Raw genomic sequence first — 15208 nt, forward strand, 5'->3', positions numbered from 1 at the left:
AACCCCCTTTTTTACTATGTAATTATTTAAAAAATATTAACATATATCATAATATATATCATAATAAAAAATTAAACGAGTAGTTTTGTGGTGCTATACTAAGGATAATAGGTCTATAATAATAATTATGTAATATAATATAAGATATTACAGATATTTTATACTTTATATTTATATATTATACTTGAAATATATATAATATTTGAATAATTTAAAAACTACATGTCTAAATTTAACGTTGGATACATCAATATTTTCAAAAAGATATTTTCTAAATAGTTAACCATATAAAGGAAGTTCTTATTTGAAAAATAGAAATCTGTATTGCCATAGCTGTGTATAAAAAATCTCAAGAATTTTAAAACATGACTATAAGTATATTTAAAAAATGAATTGAATTGATTCATTAATAAATGATAAAATATGGGAAGGTAAGCTTAATACACCAATTAACTTTATTGCTTTATGTTTAAATTAATCAAAACAAAAAATTGTCAAGTTAATTGAAACATATATATTTTAAAGTAAAATTCATACAAATTTTATTATTATAGATGGTAAACGATATTATTATTTAATAAATACATTTATAACACAGCAAGAAAAAAACCGTAGGTAAATAAAACATTTTCAAAAACATTGATTTTTTTTTAGCACATAAAGAATAATATTAAAGTAGTATGAATATGATGTGTTTATATAGAATATACGCCTTTTTTATATCATGGTTAAAACAAATTTTTTGTCAGAGAGAAACTACAGTCATGAGCACTATTGATATTTTGTTTGTTTTCTATAATACCTTCTTCATTCCAGTCAAACGAAGAAAAACATCAATGGCATTCCATCCATTGTTCAGATTTCAAATACGTAGTCATGTATTTAATGTGATTTAGGTAAATACACTAAATAAATACACTTATAGACTATGATTCGTTTTTTATTATATAGTTTTTTAATAACTTTATTAACGATATAGAAAAAAATTTCATAACTTTGAAACTGAAGTATAAACCTAAGCACATTAAAAAAAGACATTTTTAAAAAAATTCCAAAAATAAATAAAAATTTTAGTTATACTAACGTAAAACGTTATTAAAGTAAATATTTAAAAAGTTAAAATGTATTATTTAATCTAAATAACACCCAATAAAGTTTTAAAAACACTATTATGGATTTTGTATCATAATATGATTCCTTGTATGATATTTGTATAATATGTGTATTGTATACTTAGTATTTACAGTATTACGAGTAAAGTTTAATATTTAATACAAATTATTTAAACAAAGGGTTTAATTTTTCAAGTAAAAAAACCGTAATTAAAAGTTTGTATTTTCTCTCGTATTATTATAATAATAAATGTCGAACTTTCAAACAATTAACATTGAGATTTACTTTTCAATAGTTTTTAAAAAATGTATATGAAAATAATTATAAACTTGGCAATCATGAGTTTCAATTTCAGATCTCTAAATACTTTGCTACAGTCCCTCATACTTTTAAGAATTGTTTTTTATAATTGTCTTCATTTTCTTAATAACTGTCTTAATGATTCCTTGATTAAAATCCAGTTTAAGATGATTCATTCGAAATATCAATATTGGAAATCAGTAACTAAATTTTGTGGTAGCTAATTGAAATGTAGTAAGATTAGTTATCAAATATATCTTATGGCAGTAGTAGGTAACAATGGCTTACAAAAATACATTGTTTAATTATTATTTTATTATAATAATAGGTATTCATTTAAATTAACAAAAGTTAGAAAGCTTATTATACGACATTAATTATAGATACTCTATCGTCTCACGTTTCTTTCATTACTGAAATATAAAGCAATATATATCATTATTAAATTGTAATTTATTGTTCTAAATTATCACTGTATGCATAATAATTATATCAAGTAAACAATATATCAATAATGTTGATAAAATCGGCTGTGTACCTTTATTAAGCAATAGGCACCCATTTATTTTAGATTCGTTCGTTGTTGTTCAATGTGTTTTTTCTAAACTACTGAGAAATTTTGTTAAAACGACCTTTTTAAAGTAAAATCCGTACTTAATGTACAATCGATTGGTATAAATGGCTCTGTGGAAAAGTTTCACCTCTTTAACTACTCGAAAAAGTATCTTTATAAAAATAAAACAACTAATACTCATGCACGCGCACACACATATATATCTAAACCATCTAATGGTGCATTAGTAAAAAAATTCACGGTTATACTTTTTTTTTTAATGTAAGTAAGAAATAATGGTTAAAACTTTATCAACAATTTAAGATAGTTTGTACTTAAAGGTTGTTTTTAAATATTTCTGGAGGACTTTTCCAAAAAAAAAAAAAAAAAACATAAAAAGTGTATGTTACACACATTCATATGACTTCTAATACCTTTTAATAATCACCTAATACCTACTAAATATTAAGTACCGTTTTATAATTAAATATTTTATCACTGAAAATTTTAATAGATAAAATATGGGTTCTGTATCCCGAGTATCATCGTAAATGTAACGAGAATACGCTAAAAAAGCAATACAGAAGCGACGAGTGACCTTACTACCTATTTATCACCACATACATCATTGTAACACAAATTTTTCCCTCGTTCTATCATAACACTAATTTATTATTAGCTTGTAGATATTATTATAGCGGATCATATAAACTGCTGTTAAACATGTTACCGTTGTGTTATTAATGATTTTTAAAGCATTTATCTGTGTTTCAGCGTTGACACTTACGTGACAGCGTTCACTTTTCACTCTCACACCTTTATAAAATTATAGACATCCGCACTTCTTCGTCTGAAAACATATCAAAAACCATTAGACTTAATTTCACCTTTTCTCACTCCACCAGCGGACTTGTTTTCAAAACGGTTTATAGCCACACTGCACGACCGTTAATAAATAATAATTTACGTCAAAATGAAAAAGAAGGATGCACGCGTTAATGTTGTAAAGAATGCCGGGCTAAGTAAACCATGAGCCTACGTTAAAAGCTATTCTAAAGTTTTGCACGCAAAGAAAAATCAATAAATTGCCTGTTGATCTATGACCTAGAGTCAAAAGAAACTTGAATTCACACGTCTGCCGTAAAATTTATCGTTTGAGTACCGTACATCGAAAGTCTCTCAAATGGACGAAATTAAAAACATCAATAACAGACCATCGCTGAATTTATATCATTAGTTCCAATTTTTCAAACACCGCCTACACTAATTTAAGATACTGTTGATATACATTTGCAAGTTAATACAAAAAGTTTATACTTGTTTTGTTGACTTTTCATGATAGCTATCTTATTTATGTTATTTTAAGTTGATATCGCATACTATGCACTTTAATATAGCTTGGTAGTTGGTAACATTGGATTTCGATTATAAATAAGAAAATGATGTATTTACATAATCTATGATAGTTTAACCATATTATAATAACTAGAAATAGAATGTTGATTATTATTTATTAATCATAAACTAATAACATATGTTAAACAAAAACCCACCAACAATTATAATAAAATTATTTTTTTTGATCAAATTTTCTTTATAATCTGAAATTCAATAAAAAAAAAAAAAATGACTCACATTTACAAAAATAGTAAAAATAACCTATAATATGAAAAAAATGTATATATATAAATGACGTTAAAAATAAAAAAAAAATAGTATATTCTGAATCAATTCAACATGAAATGCATTTTTAGTTAATATATAAATATAGCATTTTATAGTATCAAAGAAATAAAATGCTAGTCATCAACATCATATTTTTTTGATTAAATGAAAATGAGATTTAATTATCGAAGTGTAAACATCAGTATGTTTTAGACGAAATTATAAATCATAAAAGTATAGTAATTATTGTAATGAACAATGATAGTAATAATATTGTTTCGAAAAGGGACATGGATCTGCGGATGGTTAAAAAAATAAAAATTAGAAATATTTTAAATTTTTAAATAATGGAGGTCAACAAACATATAATTATAATCTAATTAAAATGTAATTAAATATTTCACGTTTATGCTTTCTTGGACTTAAATAATAAAGTAAAACGAAATTAAAATGACTTATGAGTAAATATTATACAGTTGATTGATATATTTTTTAAATAATACTTATTATTATTGTGGGTATTAAAACTTATCAAAAGATTATTTTCCATGATTGCATTAAGTTAAGCTCATAGCTGCTCATAATTTATCTATTATTGTGCATGAATAATTTGCAAACTATATAATATAATATATTATAATAGACTATATAGACTATAGAGGTATATTATAATGCATTGTATAAATGTAATCATTCGGTAAAGATTATTCGTTCGGAGTAGGAAATACTTATTTGGAAAAATGATCGTTATCTCAACTTAAAAATGTATATTCAATTGAGGATTTTACAATTAGTATTATTATTCTCGTGAAAAGGACGATAAGATTCACTAAAGATTTTATATATTTAATAAATAATTACTTAAATAACAATAAATAATTTATGACCAGCGAATGCTTTACATATAATTTTATAATGTTATTATACGCAACGTATCTACCTATTTATCGAAATAAAATAAAATAAACTGTGCTCGGTGAATAATTATAAAGCAACCATTATTATGGGTGCGTAATTGAATATATCCTTTGTCGTATACACTTTTTGTAATATGCGGTATGGACGAAAATATTATTACGAGCAAAGACATATTTATATTTTGTAGCACGAGGAGGACAAGGTTTGATCGTCCTCTGTTGAATATTTTTTTTAGAATTTATGTACCGTATTAAAAGTTTTCAACAATTCCTCTAAAAAAAAATTATCTGACCTTTTTATAGGTACATAATTTTGACTGACGCTGTATTTGAGTGTTTCCAAGTATTTTTTGCTTATAGAATCCACCGTTTTTATTTAATTTAAAAATGTAAAACTTGAACTACATAATATGTTTATAATATAATATTCACTTTTTATCATAATTACAGAATTATTGAATCGCTTTAATCGCTTTAATGGTTTTAAATTATCATTATCGTCACATGGCCACATGGGTAAAGCAGAATAAAATATTATACTGAAAGTTTTTAGTTTTAATTATTTGGCTTGAGATTTTTTTTTATTCATAACACAGCCTTTTTTTATTCAATATAAATATATAATATACATACGTTGTAACTTTATTCGGATTGTACAATATTCTATGTTGTTTTTTATAACCATCGCTTGTTAAAAATTGTTATTTGTATAATATATTATTTCATATTATGTTTTTTATTTGTTTTTATGATGTTGTGCAGAAAATATACAAAATGAGTTTTTCTTCGGACGCATCGGCGGCATCGGCGGCAGTGGATGCGGCAGCGGCAGCACAGAAAAAATTGAATTTAGAAAAAGCGACCAACTTTATGAAGCAATACAGAGACCCGCACAGCCGTGAACTGAAAAAATTGTCAGCGAATCAATTCATGGATGTCTGGAGCCACTACGACAAGGACGGTGAGTTCGAGGGAATAATAATAACAATAAGTTCTGGTTTAAAAAAAAAATGAAGTCGTATTAGAGCTTAACAACTAAATCATTAATTTGAGTTTGGGGTTTCTGGTGTAGAACACAACATTTAAACAAATGTGCTCACAACCCCTTGTTATACGGGTTAATTTAAGTAAATACGGATGTAAGGTATTTTTGGAAAAATTGTATTTGAAAAGTATTTAGGTATCATTTTTTTTTTTATAATAGAATATCTGTTGTGTACCGAGTAATATGATTATAAGATTTTTGATAAAGCATTTTATCATTATTGATGCGGTAGTCGTATGTTATTAATTCATCGTCAAAAATCTTTTAGTTACTAAGTGACCACGGACAGCGTACTACAAGATACACAACGCGTCATCCGTGTTGTCCTCATTATAATTATAAAAATAAATTAAAATTTTGACATGTATGTCAAAAAATACATAGTCCAGACAATAAATAAAACGTATTTATTATTATTTACTAACAATTAAACCTTATTAGATTCATTCAACATCCTTTACAATATTATTTGATTATTTATTTTAGAAGATACTAATATACGAACGATTGCAGTGATACAATAAATTATTAATAATTTATACCAACTGGTAATAAAAGTATTAATTATTATATTTAGTATCATTAATAATTATTAAATATCTAATAAATAACAAAATAAAGCTGACCGTAAAAAATTACATATTATCATATTAAACTTGTAAAATGAAAAAAATTTCCAGGTTTCATTAAGTCCAGTATATTGTGAAAAATCATTTGGATTTTATAGATTTGGGGTTTTGGAATATTTTTAAGTATTAAAACTATGATCTTTAACTATTTGAACGTATTTAAATATTCAAAAACTCAGTAATCAAATAAACATATAAATCTAATTTTAGAATAAAACGAGAGTGCGCTTGCTTGGTGAATCATATTATCACCCTATGAAATAACAATATTTATTATTTATTATATAATTTTATATTTTATTTGCCACTAGACGTTTTTTTGGCTACAGTCAAGTGGGCGTTAAAATATAAATTTTGGTTTTTTTTTTTTTACGTGAATCGTTAATCCCAAAACCTGCAGCGTAACATACAATGATGACGTGTATATTGTATACATTATATATAATAGAATAATCCTCAAAAAAATAAAAACACATAAAAGTGGGGTAGATGGGTGGAGGATGGCCTATAGAAACAGCGCAAAACGACGAGTGGAGAGGGGTGAGAGTCGATTGATTTACAGCGAATCGATATAATATAATATATATAAACGAGTATACCGATTATAGTGTTTTTAATAAACGACCAAACTCATTTCGTCCTATAGCAAATACGATTCGAACGTGTTTCCGTTCCCCGCTGTGTAATATATATATATATATAGGTATATTAGGTATATATTATATAGGTTCATGGCAGTTATTTTTACTTAACCGCCAACACTCTATGTGCGCCTGGCGGGCAGATAGTACGTGGATACCTTAATTAATTACAAAATCTCGACAATAGCGCCAATACTGGACGAGAAAATATGTAATAAAAATATATGTAACTGCTGACGCGAGTCGCGAAACGGCGAATGATATTGAAAATCTAATGAACTGCTGTACGTTTAGTGATTGCCAGATCAGCAGTAATATCATATTGTAGTGTAATAATTTACTGTTGTAATGATATTATAACGATGTGGCAAACGATGATTGAAAACTAGATAAATAATTGTTTTTTTTTCACTCCCCTCACGCTATAGTAACCTTTTGTAACTTGTCGCTATCAAACGTGTTTTTTTTTTTATGTATTATTATGATATAACTATCAAAGCGGTTCTTTTACAGGTAAACACTAATTTTATCGAAAAGTAATGACGTGTTGGAAATTTTATTATTTTCAATATAGGTATAGGTAATTCAAAAACATTACGAAATCCCATTTTTGATGAATAAATTGTAATTATAATTCTTAGGTTATTTTAACGACAACATATATTTTAAATTTCAGATAAGTATTTTTTTTTCTGATAATATTTCACTATAATAGGTACCTATATTAAAATGGAATTTCAAAAGAGACGTTATAATTACTTACAAGACGTTTATATGAAGTTTAGATAGAAGCGAAATAGGGTAGCACAATAAGGTACGCCACACAATGTTAGTCCACTACTCATCAAAACTTTAGATACGTTTATAACTAATTATAACTTCTCAATCTAAATTAAAATCTTATTCATTGAAAATTTCTGAAAAATTTTCTGCTCCGGAATATAAAAGCAAAAATGTATGTTATCGTTCAAAAAAATAATAGGTAATGATAAAATTATAACTTTTTGGTTTAAAAACGTTGTTTTTCAATAACTTCAAACTATAAAAAATATTATATATCCAAAACGATTATACTTTTTGCGATGATGAGTTTTTATTCATAAAAAAATTACCCTAAAACTATGTGGTATACGCCATTAATCAACATATTAACACGCGTAATACGTTTCATAAAAAAAATAATGTAAAGTACAATCGTACAGATAAATTATATTATTACTGTATCTAATAAACATACCAACGTTGAAGACAATCGCATTTAAACGTACAACTTTTAATAGCGACAAAAGTTTAAGAAACGACTAAAATATAACATACAAAATGTTAGACTGTCGTAGCGACAATATTGAATTGACGACACAGAGTGCGATATTGTTTCGTAACAATTTTAATAGTCGAAACATACTTTGCCGTTCAACAATATAATTCTCACTTAGTTTTTCATGAAATATCGTGGGATGAAACAAATACCACTTGGAAAGAGTTAGCAAATATTTATTTATAATTCAACCATGAAAACAGAAAACATAACATTCGAATTGTAAAAATTACATTTTACGTATTTAGGTTTTTGCTTTGGTTGGTAGTAGTCGGTGTACTGTATAAATATATATTATAACAATAAAATTCGTTTATATATTATTATGACACCGATACACATTATGTTCATTGTTTGGTTTTTCTATTTAATTCTTTGGATGGAATAATTAAAAGAGCACTTGGTAGGTTTAAATATTATGACAATGAAATTTAGAATCTAAATTAAGTTGAATGAAACGAAAATGAATATAAATTTAAATTCTATCATGGCGTTGCAATATAAATATATATCTTATCCCACCGTGTAATTTAATACGCCTCAACCTCAAACCGTCTTTAGTTTCTGCAATAAATCATTGTCTACCGCCTTAATAATAATAACACCATAATTCAAAACACCCGAATTTACGAGTATCGCAACATCAGAAAACTGTTAAATCGATAATGCTTTAATACTATTGCAATAATCCCGATAATTCTCAAATCTGTTGTAATAATAAAATACATTTTTAACCACGCTGCAAATTATAATTTTTTCTCAGCCATCGTAAATACACGCAGTGAGAAAAATATCGTATTAATTAAATTAGATTTACTATGCTCGTAACGAGGTTTTTTCTCTCTTATAATAGCGGCGTAAAATAATCGTTACATTTATTCCGAACTGGCATTATTTACAATAGTTATTATAATAATAATAATAATTTATTGTACTACATCGGTATAATATTATGTCATCATTAATTTTCTTGTTAATTTTAAAAGAAGCAATTTCAAGACAAACAAATATTTGAATTATATTTTGTTAAAATATATATATATATATGTGTATGTGTGTGTACTGTACTTAGTATAAGTATAAATACGTTAGTAAAACACGATATAATAATAGAATAAAAATTTAAAAAAAAATACACGCAATCATAACAATTTCTAAAAGAGCGTATTTTGTTAGATGCGTATACAACAATATAAATTCTACAGCAACACAGCAAGTAGGTACTCCGATATAAAATACAAATAAAACCAAAAGACAGGAACTTGGCACAAGATATACGAAATTAAAAAATGTATATAACTATAATGTATAGTACTAAACACGTTTTATATAAGCGTACCCAGATCAGTGTATTATAATAAGCGTATAGTACGAGATTCCCCACGAGATTCGGATTTCGTACAACGATGCCGATGCCACGAAAACGATAAAAACTTTGATCGTGGTGGTGTATATATGTATACAACGTATTGTTATAGTTGTATGTATATTATACTATTCGTAACAATAGTCAAAAAAATGTCTTAAAAAAAGCCCATAATATAACTATGCGGGTCAAACTCTGTAGGCAATCGAGTCGTTTCATTTGCATTGCAGCAGGTGTTATGGTTTTACACTTAAGATCAATATAAAAAAAACTTCTGTAAAGGAATTTTACTAAAATTTCGTAAATAACAATAAAAAAAATGTATTCTATTGAAACTAGCTAGGTAACTTTACTAGTTTATAGTACTGGTAATAGAAATAAACAAAAATTCGTATAGGTAATAGCAATTAAGAAGACTATTCACAAAAAACAATCATAAGACTTCGTTACACTTAATTCTCAGCACAGAGACAATGAGCCCATTTGTTGTAATAACCACGATTGTTTATGATTGAAGAAAATGTGTATGCTTCACATCAGTATAAGTTATATAATCCTATATAATAAATTGTTTAGGAACTTATCTATAGCCATTCAATGTGTACTATAAAAAAGTTTTTAAAGACTTTTAAATAAAACATCGTTAACAACTTATTTAACATGATTTCTAAAGCAATAGGGAAAATTAAAAATTAAATAATTACGTTTAAAACAAAATAAAACAAAAAAATATTGCATCAGTCAATATTGATAACAGGAATGTTAACAAATGTTTGCATTTAATTAATAATATATACAAGTATAAACATTTTGTTTCATTTTTTGAAAAAAAATTCTAATCAATCGTTTGAATTATAAATAGTGATTATTATTTATTACCCATTAATAGTAAATACGACGATATCTCCAAGCACCTTGATACCCTCAATTTAACTTACCTATATAAAATATCTTTCTTTAAAAATCGTCATATCAATTTTAAAATTCGAATATGTGTTTTATAATACTTATTTACTAATGAATTTCAATATGCGCTGTCCGCGTTTTTTTTTTAGTTTAGAAAGACATATTCACAGTGAAAAATTAAATCATGGTTAGTCTCATACATCAAGATTTATCTAAAGTTCAAATGTTACACTATCAATACCAATTTAATAGGTAAGTCATACGTAAAAATTCATTTTTTATGAAAATGTCGTGTCGTTTTTAAAGTTTAATTATAATTTATAACACTACCAAGATTAATCTTATGAATTTATAACAATAATTTATTTTTAGTAAAAATTTCATAATTTAAAAAACAACCAATCTCAGATATCATGACTTATCTAAAGTTTGAATATTACACTATGAAGTACAATCTCATGCATTTTCAGTAAAAAAGCTTTTTAGAATGTATTGTAATAAAGATTTTAAGACTTATAATAATAATACAATTGTTTAGAATGTTACTGCCTTAAAAAATTCCTAGAAACAAAACAGTTTTTTGTTTCTCTGAGAAGTTAGGAAAACTAAAATTGATCATGATAATTCTTAAGTTAAGATATTAAAATGAATACGAAAAGCTTGTGGATTTTATAAGACAATATTGTTTACTATCATAAAATTATTTGACTTTTTAAGCTTGCTTCAAAACTCAAACCCTAACCTTTTATTACTAATTTTTTTTTATTCATGTTTGTACCACAAACTATACTACAATTATCAACTCTTTGTTAGGATGTTACGGGTTGCCAACGAGAATTCAAAATTTTGGATGAATTAACCCAGTTATTATACTATAATATTAAACATTATTATTTATTAATATGTAATATATACTTAGATTTTAGATACTGAGTGTTGAATATATTGATGTATTTACAACTATGTGTTGATGTATGTTTTGTTTTCTGTTTATCATCACCTTTTAGAACAGTAAAAATATTCCAATTTGCAAATATGGGGGATGATGTCTAGAAGAAAATTGGATCTATTTAATACTTTATTTTAGAGGGTATAAAAATTAAAAATTATACAGTACTTTCTTTAAGAATCGAAAAAAAAAAGTAAAAATGATATGGAGAAATGGACTTTTTTCGCTAAACCAGGTTTCTAAGATATTGATTTCTTTGTTTTGTTATAATTCAAAAAGGATTAATCTTACATTTAAAATTTTTACCATATAGGTTCTATACATGCTATAAATTCAAAATTATTTTTGAGATACTTAAAGATAATTGAAATATTTAATTTTTTTTTTTTGTTTTTTATAAATGTCAATAAAATATGTACGATTGAGTATTTGGTAATGATTAAAAATGTTATACGAAGTTATATTAAGTTTTTCTTATATCTAAATAAAATTATTAAAAATATATGATCATAATTTTTTTTATGCATTTAAAGTTCGATTAGGACAAATTTTGTCAAAATCATGAAAATTTACAAATGCTAGTATTTTGTAATAAAAAATATTTTTGTAAAATCTAAAATTTGTTTAGCTAAGATTTGAAAATGTAATAGAATATTCATCATAAGTATTTAATATTAGAACTAAAAAATTTAAAAATAATTATTTTTATTGACATTTGAAGTTCAAAGCTGAATGAAATTACATATTTGAACAATGAATATCGATTTTTATTATTTCGTTGTAATTTAAAAAAAATGTTCGTGTTGAATTAAAACTTTTATGTATATTATTTACTTTATTATATGCATACATTTTCTAAAACGCACATCATTGTTAAATCAATTACATTCATCATGAATGTAATAATGAATAATCATATAGCAGAATAGTAGATCCGTATTTTACCATTTTTTTCTTGTTATTTTTGATTTATTTTATATAATATGTACTAATTTTTAATGAAATATGTCATAATTTTGGGAAGTAGCACATATTATTCAAAATAAATAAGTATTTTAAAGATGCAATACTAACGGAAAATTAATACCAATAACAGTGATATTTGCTCGTTCATATAATATTATACAATAGAAATTTGATGCCGTCCGGTGAATATGGTTGTCCGAACGGTAAATTAATCCATTAATGATAATGAATTTTCCAGACTCCTAGAATATAATTAACCTATAAATCTATAACAAAGTCGTTATCTGAAAGGCTTTTATAGCATACTCCCCATCTTTATGATTTTTTTAACTAAAGAATAATTCAATAAATTATACTCAACCCTTTTGAAACACTATGTATAATAACCTATTGTGTACATATTTACTTTTTATATACATACATCTTTATAATTTGGTATTAGAACTAATAAATAAAGGTAATGAAAGTAAATTACTTGGTTATTCGAGAACCCTTGAATAACCTACAGGCTACAGCCATCCGGACCACTCGTTAATTTGAGCGGCTCTTTGTATGAATTAATTAGAACTATCAAGTTTCTATTGTATAATATGAATATTATATGTCATTGTGTTATATTTATTTTACTATCAAGTGAAATATATGAAAATTGTGTTATAATATCAATACCACTTGACCGTCTTATGGAATGATTATTTATAACTGTTTAAATATTGGTTATTTTTAATATAAAAATGTACATATACATAAATATTAGATTAATTAACAATACATTAAGTGTGTAGTGAAACAGATCAGCTAATCACTTGCTTTGCGCGTTAATGTCAAATGGTGCAAAATTGTTCTGTTGATATTGAATTAAAAATCAAAAATTGTTTAAGTGACGTATTTGTCAACGTTCCGTTGTTTTATGAAAAGAGTAGTTTTTAAAGGTGATAAATAAGATAAATTTTCCAGGTGGGAAATTTTTTTGGATTGATTTTCACGAACGCAGTGATTATCAATGATTTAATGGACCTGAGTTTCCAATTATAGCATGTTACCGAAGAATTTTATTTATTATAATAATATGCTTAGAAGTAAGAAATACAAATAAAAAGTCGATCGTGACTTAAAATTGTTTACGTTATTTACAATAGACTATAGAGTAACCTAACCATAAACTTATGAAAAATGCTATATTGTAACACACGCAAACTATTAAAAAACATTAATCAATTTGTATTTCATGATCACACGTGTTTAACGTATAATCTAGGTAAATATTATGCAATATAAAACTTTTATTTTATTACAAAATATCATTTATAATCAAATAAATAATATATATATTATTAAATGATTAAACTTTATTATTGAAAGAGGATTATGCGATGAAATTTAACGATTGTAGGTATCTTTGTGATCCACATATTAATATATTTTAAATGTTTTCGAACGAAAAAAAAAATAATGAATAGGTAGGCGTATAGCATGCGAGAGATTATTGTTTTACTTATCATAAAATTAAACTAATTATGTGGAAAGTAAAATGTTATTATAAATTCAAATATTTTATAGAGTTTTTAGTTTCTGTAATTATGTACCAACATACAATTTTTTGTTATTTTATATTGTTTATCTGACTTCCGGTAGTATTTATATCGGATGTTCAGTGTACTTTAGATTGTATGATCTTCTCACTCTTTGTAAAACGCAAAAGAGTAATTCACGACACATCAATTTTCAAAAAATCTATTTTGAGTTATTTTTTCATTTAAAAAACATAAAAAAAGCACCAATATAAGATACGCGCGATAATGTATATAATAAATACTATACAATGTTATGTATTTGAACTTCATGGGTGTTCAGTATGGTTATTTTTAATACTCAAAATATTGGAATTCTTTCTATATACATATTATTTTTTTTGAATTTTCCCGAAGAGTTCATTTCGAATTTCGCTCAAAGTCATTATACACGTTATATTGATTATTTTTTTTTAAAAAATGTGACTATTTTCAAGTAGTCGATTTTGCGAGTACAATTTTATTTATTTTTTATTTAAATTTAATTTTAAATCAACTTTATAAACTACAAATAAAGTATTTTTTATTTAATATTTTATTTTAAGTTTAATCAAAGAAACTTATATTAAAAATTTTAAAATATTTATAATATAGCTTGTAAGACCTAAAATTTACAAATATTCAACAAAAAAATAAAAAAATTATGGTCTATTAAAATTTGAAAAGTTTTTGATTTAAATTCTAAACTTTTTTTAACTAGTAAAGTATGTTGATATAATTGTATTATGATGTATTTAATTCTCCTAATTGAGTTTTTATTTGTATTCATAAGTACCGTATTTTATATAATAATTTAATATGAAAAATTTTAAAATACCGATTGTTGAATTATTATCGTACTCATATTCATAGAATATATTATAATATTATATTATATATTAATATTGTATACACATTGTTTGGTACATTGGACGAATATTCTGCTTCATTAATTTTAGACAGAAATTAATTTCATACAAATATCATATAATGTATGGAACATTATAATAGTGCAGTCATTCAAAACATTTTAATTAGTAAAATTTCACTACATATTATGATAATATATCAATTTTTTTAATACACCAATTTTCAAATTATTTGTTGATATTAAAAAATACATATTATGTATAAAATAAATATTAATAAATCGAACTTAACAAACAAAATATAAATATTAAATACCTAGTTAAGCTTTAAATAAAAAATTATATTGAAAAATAATTATGAATATAATTTTAACAGTAGAAATGTAAAATGATATAAAATATATTTTGATACCAACAATTT

General features: G+C 24.6%; 1 protein-coding gene across 1 annotated transcript in view; it reads left to right on the forward strand.

Annotated features, from left to right (window-relative positions):
• The window catches only part of LOC114120112 (calbindin-32), a 64171-nt gene that overhangs the window by 3394 nt on the left and 45569 nt on the right, over positions 1–15208 (forward strand). Inside the window, exon 2 of the mRNA XM_027981920.2 lies at positions 5311–5509. Coding sequence (XP_027837721.2) covers positions 5311–5509 — 199 coding nt within the window. The remainder of the gene's footprint in view (positions 1–5310; positions 5510–15208) is intronic.

The sequence above is a fragment of the Aphis gossypii genome, chromosome 3 (assembly GCF_020184175.1).
Source record: "Aphis gossypii isolate Hap1 chromosome 3, ASM2018417v2, whole genome shotgun sequence".
In the NCBI taxonomy this organism is placed as follows: domain Eukaryota; kingdom Metazoa; phylum Arthropoda; class Insecta; order Hemiptera; family Aphididae; genus Aphis; species Aphis gossypii.